Genomic DNA, 10,812 nt, shown 5'->3' on the forward strand with positions numbered 1-10,812 from the left:
ACGTTAAATGGGCATACCAAGAATGGTGCCCACTCGGTATTCATGGTTACTATCAGTGCATCCGCCAGATGCAGTGAAGACACGGCGATTCCTGTCAATTCAATTTCAATACAAGTTTATTTTGACCATGGTCCCCAAACGTTTTAAAACCACATCAATAAAACATCAATAAAAAATTCTATCCCTGTCAAGGAGGCATCAGTGCCCTCAGAGCTCTGCAAGCAGTGCCAGGCTGCAAGGATCTCTAGATAGGGCAGCTGATTCTCCGCCAGAGTAGAGGCCTGGACACTCCCTGGTCTGGAAGGCCACCTGTCACATTTTGCCTCCATGTCTCTTGCTCTGGGTTTTCAGTGCATTTTATGATCTTTCTGTGCTTGCTTGATTCATTTACCCCTAGCTGAAAACTGTGATTTGTTAAAAGGAAAGCCAAGGATTGTGCGCACGCTGTTCAAGGAGTATGGAGTAATCCGGGACATTTATCAGGAGTAACCAGATGATGGTGGTACTGGACTGCAATGCTACAAATCGCCAGACTGAAAAAGACAGAATAGGCACGTAAAGTGCATTTTATTGTTATCCAAGCTGATCATTTCAAAGGGCAATGGAGGGCTGAAGTCTTCCATCAGCTAGAAGTGATTTCTCCAAGAAGAGGCCAAAGATTGAATGGGCTTTGTCCCAAAACTCTCTACCCATCATGATCTTGAACGTGATTTCCTCTGGAGAAGGTCCAATTGTTAAGTGGACATTAAGTCAGAATTTGCAGAGCAAGTGTTAACCAAACCGCCACCCGTCCTTCCATCGATCCGTCCACCGCTCCTCTGTTCATTCTACAGCCCATGTGCACTTAGGGATGTGTGTTGTCTTTGCGTCGCCTGTCTGCGCTCTTATCTGCTTCTGTTCATGGAAGCCTCCATGTGTATTGTTTCTGTTTATGGGTATACACGTCGGTTTCCTTGCATGAATTTCTGAATGTTGTCGGTCTGTGGACGAGATGTGTATATATATGTATGTATGTATGAGTGAATGGTTTCAAGATGTCTATCGGCGTCTCAACCTTTGGTTTTGTGGTCTGCTGGTGTGCAAACACCAGAGTTTGTGCGAAACAGGTTATTAGGTCTCGCCTAAGCAGCTCTTGCGCAGTCTCTGAGACATACTGTATTAAGGATAGAGGCATTCAACACGCCCAGGGCTTCTGGTTGGTTAGTTACCCTGCCTTTCTAAATTCCTTTACTCTGGTTGATCAATACTGTCTATCTGTCCCGCCTTTGTGTACATGGTTCCCTCCTAGCACACATCCCCAATTGTTTTTTTTTGGGCAGGCCATCTGGTGGCACGCCGTGATTTAGTTTAAACATCTAAAGCATGGCGTGCCAAGATTGCTACAATTGTAAATAAACAGAAAAAAAAGGCGGGAGCACACCTTTATTTTCTATTTATTGACTTTTGTAGCAATGGCTGCACGCCACACTTTAGCTTTAAACATCCGGAGCTAAAGCATGGCGTGCCGCCACTGCTACAAATGTGATTAAATAAAATAACAAAGGTGGGCGGCCACATTTCTTTTCCATTTATTTACTTTTATAGCAATGGCAATATTCTGCGCTTTAGATGTTATAATCGAAATCTAAAGTGCGGCGTGCTGCGATTGCTACAATAGTAAATAAACACAAAAAAGTGGTAGCCGCACAACTTTTTTTTCTATTTACTTTCATAGCAATGGCGGCACACCTCGCTTTAGGTTTAAACATATAAAAGTTCAAGCGCAGCGTGCCGCCATTGCTACAAAAGTCAATAAATAAACATGTTTAAAAAAAGATGGGCAGACGCTTCATTTCTCTTCCATTTGCAAAGCCAATAGCTAGTCATTTAACTAATGCAAGAAATATTGCATTGCACATGCTCGTTTTAAAACATGTAATGCACCAGTAAATATATTACTGCCTAGCTATAGAAAAAAAAAAATCACTCAAATACATTAGGAAAATACCTTTATTAGTCTCCAGTTTTGCCACATCCGATTTGAGTGACCAGGGCCGGCGCTAGGCATGGGCAGTGTGGACAGCTGCCCGGGCCCTGTAGTCAGCCCTCCAACTTGGGGCCCAGCACCAATGCAACAGAGTCAGACCAGGGCATGAAGTGTGCCTCACTGCTATGGTGTGGCAAGGGGAACCTGAGGGGAGGAGGGCGGTCCCAGTTGCAAGAAGGCAGATTCCTCAGTTTTGTCCCTCACTTGAGCCTCCCCCCCCCCCACCCATGCAGTGGCACAGCAGGATGGCTATTGCCCTGCTGTTTAGCTCCCTGGCAGCATTAACCCTCTCTGTGGATAAGCAACCCTCACACCTTCAGCCTAGATGAGCTGTTCAGAGGTGCTTGTAGGTGGCTGAGAGGGAGGGGTGGCAGCTTCAGGAGCAGGGGCATCTATTCAGATGCAAACAGCCATGCATGTGTCACGTATATGCAAATTAGAGGGGCCTCGCACATTCCCTTTCTGCCCAGGGCCCCAAAAATCCTAGAACAGGCCCTGTGAGTAACCTCTTACGTCTTGATGGTTTTCTCTCTTTTTCCTGGCTCTAGTAGTCCTGGGTTTGTTATGGGATATACTACACGCCCCAGAATGCAAAGAGAGCGACCAGTATTGGGTGAACCATCCAGCCTGTTGTTATCCAGGACAGATCAACGCGTGCCCCTGTGGGACATACCAAGTGGTATCCATTTTCTTAGCATCACCCAGGACCCCGAAGACACAAAGTGCACGACGCATGACACTGATGCACAACAACCAGTGTTCTCTGGCGCACGCCACCCATCGCTCACATTGCCCAGCACCCCCTGGGGCTGCACCCGGGGACACAGCACTTCCCAAGAATTTTATGAAATTCCTGGCAAGAACCAACTCGCGCCTCTCTTTGTAATCTGTGAGCAGGCAGCGCGTTCCGTCCGTGGAATTCGTCACAAACCGGACACATGTATTTAAATAACAATTAATAACTGAGCAATTTCGAGACTTCAGTCTTTCTGCAGAATTGTGTACAAGTCTGTCAAATGTCTTCCTTAGTGACTGGCAAATTCAACAACTTTAGAACTGTAAGTATGCAGTGCGCAAATATATTGAGCATCTTTCTCCACAAATAGGTACAACGACGTCAGGGGTCCGGTTCTGGACTAAGCAGTAATCCTGGGTTAAGATTGGTAAAGTGTTCAGTCGAGGCTGACAGTTTGGGGTACAATTTGCCTAGAGGGGTGGCTTGCTCCTAGACAGCCAGGCGAGGGAAGTTGGGGTGGCTTGCTCCTAGACAGCCAGGCGAGGGAAGTTGGGGTGGCTTGCTCCTAGGCAGCCAGGCGAGGGAAGTTGGGGTGGCTTGTTCCTAGACAGCCAGGCGCAGGAAGATGAGGTGGCTTGTTCCTAGACAGCCAGGCGAGGGAAGTTGGGGTGGCTTGTTCCTAGACAGCCAGGCGATGAAAGTTGGGGTGGCTTGCGCCTAGACAGCCAGGCGATGGAAGTTGGGGTGGCTTGCGCCTAGACAGCCAGGCGATGGAAGCTGGGGTGGCTTGTGCCTAGACAGCCAGGCGATGGACGTTGGGGGGGGGGGGGGGGCTTGTTACTAGACAGCCACAGCCAGGCGCAGGAAGTTGATGTGGCTTGTTCCTAAACAGCCAGGCGCAGGAGGATGGGGTGGCGTGTTCCTAGACAGCCAGGCGCAGGAGGTTGAGAGTAATCATTTAATAACTTTTCTTTGCTCTTACCAAACCATGCCGTGGATGGACGAACAGACAGGGAGAGGCAGATTCCAGCGGCGAGAAGCGGCAGGAGCGTCATGTTGGCGCTGGGCTGGCACGGTGAGCCCTCACTGCCTTCTTCCTCTCGGGTGCAGGAACAGCCCTGTCGCCAGCGGATCTCACATTCCTCCTTCCCGGGGGTGCTGACAGACGCACTATTTGTGGGAGTGGTCACGGGTGAGGTGGGACAGGTAAATGGGCGCCTGTCTTCAATCACCGCGCAGCATAGCATGGGGCAGGCAAGTCTCCGCCTGTCCCTGGCCCACGAGGGCCCGGCAACTCCTGGGAAGATGGCAGTGGGAATCCGTGAGCCCCACAGCTCCAGGATGCAACAAGGGTATCTGTGAGCACCACGGCTCTGCGTGAAGTGCCAGGCAGCAACAAGGGCATCTGTGAACACTACAAGCCCACATGAAGTCCCAGGCAGCAACAAGGGTATCTGTGAACACTACAAGCCCACATGAAGTGCCAGGCAGCAACAAGGGTATCTTCGAGCACCTCAACTCTGCATGAAGTGCCAGGCTGCAACAAGGGTATCTTCGAGCACCTCAACTCTGCGTGAAGTGCCAGGCAGCAACAAGGGTATCTGTGAACACTACAAGCCCACATGAAGTGCCAGGCAGCAACAAGGGTATCTGCGAGCACACCAGCTCTGCATGAAGTGCCAGGCTGCAACAAGGATATCTGTGAGCACCACAGCTCTGCATTAAGTGCCAGGCAGCAACAAGGGCATCTGTGAACACTACAAGCCCACATGAAGTGCCAGGCAGCAACAAGGGTATCTTCGAGTACCTCAGCTCTGCATGAAGTGCCAGGCTGCAACAAGGGTATCTTCGAGCACCTCAGCTCTGCATGAAGTGCCAGGCAGCAATAGGGGGATCTGGGAACACTACAAGCCCACATGAAGTGCCAGGCAGCAACAAGGGTATCCGCGAGCCCCACCGCTCTGCGTGAAGTGCCAGGCTGCAACAAGGGTATCTGTGAGCACCACAGCTCTGCATGAAGTGCCAGGCTGCAACAAGGGCATCTGTGAACACTACAAGCCCACATGAAGTGCCAGTCAGCAACAAGGGTATCTGCGAGCACCTCACCCCCTGCATGAAGCGGCATGCAGTAACAGGGGCATCTGGGAACACTACAACCCCGCATGAAGTGCCAGGCAGCGACAAGGGTATGTGCGAGTACCACAGCTCTGCATGAAGTGCCAGGCAGCATCAAGGCTATCTGTGAGCACCACAGCCCTGCTTGAAGAGCCAGGCAGCATCAGGTGTATCTGCGAGCAGCACAGCTCTGCTGGAAGTGCCAGGAAGCAAAAGGGCCATCTATGAACACTACAACCCTGCATGAACTGCCAGGCAGCAACAAGGGTATCTAGGAGCACCACAGCTCTGCATGAAGTAGCAGACAGCAACATGGGCATCTGTAAACACCACAGCCCTGCATGAAGTGCCGGGCAGCAACAGGGGCATCTATTACCACTACAACCCCGCATGAAGTGCCAGGCAGCGACAAGGGCATCTATTACAACTACAACCCCGCATGAAGTGCCAGGCAGCGACAAGGGTATCTGTGAGCACCACAGCTCCGCTCTAAGTGCCAGGCAGCAACAAGGGTATCTTCGAGCACCTCAGCTCTGCATGAAGTGCCAGACAGCAACAAGGGTATCTTCGAGTACCTCAGCTCTGCATGAAGTGCTAGGCAGCAACAAGGGTATCTTCGAGTACCTCAGCTCTGCATGAAGTGCTAGGCAGCAACAAGGGTATCTTCGAGCACCTCAGCTCTGCATGAAGTGCCAGGCAGCAACAAGGGTATCTTCGAGCACCTCAGCTCTGCATGAAGTGCCAGACAGCAAAAAGGCTATCTTCGAGTACCTCAGCTCTGCATGAAGTGCTAGGCAGCAACAAGGGTATCTTCGAGTACCTCAGCTCTGCATGAAGTGCTAGGCAGCAACAAGGGTATCTTCGAGCACCTCAGCTCTGCATGAAGTGCTAGGCAGCAAAAAGGGTATCTTCGAGCACCTCAGCTCTGCATGAAGTGCCAGGCAGCAACAAGGGTATCTGTGAGCACCACAGCTTTGCGCAAAGTGCAAGGCAGCGACAAGGGTATGTGCAAGCACCACAGCTCTGCATGAAGTGCCAGACAGCAACATGGGCATCTGTAAACACTACAGCTCTGCAAGAAGTGCCAGACAGTAATATGGGCATCTGTAAACACTACAGCTCTGCAAGAAGTGCCAGGCTGCAACAGGGGCATCTGTGAACACTACTACCCGCATGAAGTGCTAGGCTGCAACAGGGGCATCTGTGAACACTACAACCCGCATGAAGTGCTAGGCAGCAACAGGGGCATCTGTGAACACTACAACCCCGCATGAAGTGCCAGTCAGCAACAAGTGAACACCACAGCTCTACTGGAAGTATCAGGCTCCATCAAGGACATCTGTGGGTCCCTCACCTCTGCTTGAAGTGCCGGGGTGCAACATGTGAATCCATGAGCACACAGTTCTGCATGAAGTGCTATGTTGCATCACTGGCATCTATGATCACCACAGCTCTGCATGAAGGAACAGGCACCAGATTTAGCATCCGTGAGCTCCTCAGCAGCTTATCTCTACATAAAATGTGAGGTTGCAACAGGCTTCACAGCTCTGCATGACCTGCCAGGCTGACACATGGGGTTTCATTGAGCCCCACAGCTCTGCATGACGTGCCGAACAGCTAAACGGCACCTGTGAACAGCTGTGCTTGAAGTGCCTATAGGGTGGGCGGAATTTGCGTAGACACGCTACGCAAAGTTACGCGAAACGGCAAAAAAAATCCCCGCGAGCACGCAGAATTCCGCGTGCTTGCAGAGATTTCTAGTCTTCTGCCCTTGTAACTTTGCCGCCGGGGTCCCTTGAGTGAGCTGTCCATCATAGTGGGTAAAGGGCGGGAAGACTTCCATACCGCTAGTGTGTGTGGGGCGGGGCAGGGGTTCTATGCGAGTTCACATGCCTCTTGTTAATAAAAGGTCAGAGACCGATCAGAGCAGCAGATGAGGAGAAAGAACCTCCTGGTCACAAGAACTACATGGGGATTGCGCTAGAGAAAGTCATGGATGCAAAGACCTCCTTCACGCATCACAGTTAATGTTTGACGGTAGATATGGGGAGAAAGCACACCTGCCCAGCCTCGACCCGAGCTCACACATTTTTTAGGCTGATTAATGCGTTACCGAATTTGAGCTGCAACTCGGGCACCTGCTTTATTTATATCTGTAAGTGCTTCCTGTTGAGGTTTACTTTTGGGGACAGGAACATCTTGCCAGAATGAATCCTGCCCTGTATATTTGCCCACGAGTTCCGTTCCGCTGCGGATCGCGGAATTTTCGGCAATTCCGCGATTGACGAAATTTCGCAAATTCCGCGGGCGGAACGGAATTTGCCGCCCACCCTTAGTCTTTAACATGAGCATCCGTGAGCACCACAGTTCTAAATGAAGTGCAAGGTGGCAACATGGGTATCTGTTAGAAATGGGATCTTTAGTTGGTCCAGGTAGGGACCTTCACTTCAGTCAGGATAAGAGGATTACACAGCTAAAATAACCCCTGCTCACCCACTGGGTAGCTTGAGACAGGCAGTCCGGCTTCTCTCAGAGGCTATGAGTAAAGCATTTGTTCCTACACACACAGTAACAGTGAGAACTCTACAAAAGGACACCACACCAGTTTAGAAAAATAGCCAATATTTATCTGAATCAAACAAGAGCAAAATGACAAAAATCCAAAATACACAAATCTAGATATCACTCGGAGGAAGATTACTGTAAAAAGCTCCTAGTAAACAATAGCTCCAACCAGGGCTATCTCGATGTTGTGATTGGTACTAATCAAACAGTTAGTCGCAGACCGCGAGGAGCATGAGACGGCCACAAAGTCTCACGGACCCCAGTAACTTTACCTTTAAAGCAATAAAAACAAAGACATTGCATGGCTTCGGGGAGGTGATGCGGTGCTAGTGCTGCTTCGGTTCCTTACTGCTACAAGGCAGGTGAGACGTCTGTTCTTTACTGTTACTCAGGGGAGGTGAGGCATCGACTCCTTACGACAGTGTGGTGTCAATGAGTTCTGGAGGTCACCCACGTTGGTTATCAACTCTCCAATGATGGGGTTGAGGCGCTGACATCGGCAGGCATCAGGACTGCAGTGTAAGTAGGAGCAGTGCATCGTGCTCTTCACGAGCGGTGCCCATGCATCATGCACTTCACAAGTGTAGACCGCGTCCTTGTTGATGAAGTCAGTGTCAATAAGTTACTGTCATCGATAACACAAGGGCTGTGATGTGCAGGTGGTGCATCGTGCTCTACACGAGCGGTGCCCTCGGCTCTGGTGCAGGCAGCGGCGTCGTTGCTTTTCTTGTGTTGCAACACCAACCGCACGATTCCAAGTGCCCAGGAACTGGAATTGGCACCACTTGGCAATCAGGACTCCCAGCAGAGAAGTCCAGATGCTGTTAGCAAGAAGAAGATGAAGTCTTTGTTGCTCCAGAGACTTCTTAACAGGAGGAAAGCACACACAAGCCCTCGGAGAAAGTTGGAAGCAAGATTCAAAGAGCAAAGTCCAGTCCTTTCTCTCTCAGGACAGAAGCAGCAAGTAGCAGGCCACCCCAAGAAAGCAACAGGCAAAGTGACAGTCCCTCCTAGAGCATCCAGCTCTTCTTCCAGCAGAATGTCCTTAGTCCAGAAGTGTTCTTAAGTTATGGTGTCACAGCTCCAGTACTTGTAACAGTTGTTGCCTTTGAAGTGGGCAAACTTCAAAGGAATATCTTTGTGGTGCACAAGACCCTGCCTTACCCGGACATGGCTCCAGACACAGTACAGGGGGTGGAGACAACTTTGTGTGAGGACAGGCACAACTCCATTCAGGTGTCAGTGACAACTCTTCCCAAAACTCTAGCTCAGGAAGGCCCATCAGCCTGGTGATGGCCCATCAGGATATGCAAGGCACACTTCAGCTGCCTTTGTGTGACTGTTTAGAGTGAATGCACAAGAGCACAACTGTCACTTAAACGCAGACATGGATTCTACAGACAGGCAGAGGCACAGAATGGCAAAGCAAGCAAGTGCCCACTTTCTAAACATACCACTTTCAAACACGCAATTTAAAAATCAACTTCACCAAAAGATGTATTTTTAAATTATGAGTTCAGAGACCCCAAACTCCAAATTTTTTACTCTGTTCCCAATTGTAAGATACTCTTGAATGACGTTACAAGGCGGCTGCAATGATAACCTATAGGAGAGATGGGCCTTGCAGTGGCGAAAAACAAAATTAGCAGTACTTCACTACCAGGACATGTAAAACACAACAGTACATGTCCTACCCTTTAAATACATTGCACACTGCCACTTGGGCCTACCTTAGGGGAGACTTACATGTAGTAAAAGGGACGGTTTGGGCCTGGCAAGTGGTAGCACTTGCCAGGTCGACATGGCAGTTTAAAACTGCACTCACAGACACTTTAATGGCAGGTATGAAGCATGTTTGCAGGGCTACTCTTGTGGATGGCACAATCAGTGCTGCAGGCCCACTAGTAGAATTTGATTTGCAGGCTCTGGGCGCACCTGGTGCCCTGGACTAGGGACTTATTAGTAATGCAAATATGCCAATCATGGATATACCAATCACAGTTACATTATACAAGGGGGCACTTGCACTTTAGCACTGGTTAGCAGTGCTAAAGTGCCTAGAGTTTTATTTTAGAGTCTGTGACCACCACAGCTCTGGGTGGGATGCTAGGCTTTAAAATAGATATTCATTTTACTACCTTAGCTCATATGTAAATAGTATACTATGCTACATGTATTACATTCATTTGTCATGTATTCATTAGGTGGAACACTGGAATGTGGGCATCCTGGGACGTCAGGCCTAATATGGGATGCTAGGCTGTAACACAGGGAAATATTACCGCCAGCGCTTCAGATCTCAGACCCAGTAGTATTTAAAAAAGGGCTTTGAAAATGGGTGCCTTGCGGGCCCTTCTTTCATGCCCTTACCTTAACAAGAAAAGACAGTGATCGACTTTGAAACAATAAGTGCAAAAAACGAATGTAATCCTTGTTCTTTCCGTTTACATTTCACATGCTGTACTTGGTCATGCAGTCCCTAAAAGTGTTTGTTTTTTCCAGGATGTGTTGTAATAGAATTTTTTCAGCAGCATATTACTCTTGTATGAGGCATGCTTTGAGCTGATTTGCCCCCAGGTGATCAGAACGTGCCACGATTGATAACTCTGGAGCTGAGGCAGTACACGTTTCTCTTAGTGCCTGTGACTGGGTCAAAAAGCTGTCCAGAATACATGCTCATCCAACCCTTGGCCTCTCTGCAAAGCACACAGAGCACAGTTCATGCATGACAGTTGCAGCTGTGATTCTATGCACGTGTGTGTGAAGGAAGAATACAGTTGTCAAATTATTGAAAAACTGAAAATTAAAAAAAAAAGCAGTGCTTACAGGTGAATGTGTGCATTGTGGGTTTGGGCTAGGGCGAGGCTACCATTGGTGTTGCAGGTGAATGGCACCATGGCCCAGAGGATTTAAGGGCCCAGAGAACCATGAAGTAAAAGTTACTTTCCTTCGGTAAGGCTATATCTGGTAGAGAGAGAGTCTAGCTGCAGATTCCTTAACTTTGAATTCTCCCCAGGCGCCAGTCTGGATCCAGAAATTTTTCAGCAGTACCTCTGCACGTTGAGGGTACGGCATTGTACGGCTCTGTGGTGATGTCGTTTACGGATATGATGTCAGCAGAGCCATCCAAATCCCCTCCGGCGCGCGGACATCAGTTTCTTCTGTGAAACCTTCCGCGCCAGAACGCGGAGCCACTATAAAAACTGGTGATGGAAACAGTGTGCAAAAAAATATAAAATAATCTGTGAAACATCAATTAAAAAACAAACTTCAAATGGTATGATACCAGACATGGATTTTAGAGAAAATCCCCAATAAAAACAACTGATGGCAGGGCTACGTGAAACTCTGTACCCTGGTAAATAACACC

General features: G+C 49.1%; 1 protein-coding gene across 1 annotated transcript in view; it reads right to left on the reverse strand.

Annotated features, from left to right (window-relative positions):
* Nucleotides 1-3,926, reverse strand: part of LOC146786167 (alkaline phosphatase-like) — a 104,932-nt gene extending 101,006 nt beyond the window's left edge. Inside the window, exon 1 of the mRNA XM_085635695.1 lies at nucleotides 3,745-3,926. Coding sequence (XP_085491821.1) covers nucleotides 3,745-3,817 — 73 coding nt within the window. The 5' untranslated portion in view covers nucleotides 3,818-3,926. The remainder of the gene's footprint in view (nucleotides 1-3,744) is intronic.
* Nucleotides 3,927-10,812: the final 6,886 nt, after the last annotated feature.

The sequence above is a fragment of the Triturus cristatus genome, chromosome 11 (genome assembly GCF_964204655.1).
Source record: "Triturus cristatus chromosome 11, aTriCri1.1, whole genome shotgun sequence".
Lineage (NCBI taxonomy): Eukaryota > Metazoa > Chordata > Amphibia > Caudata > Salamandridae > Triturus > Triturus cristatus.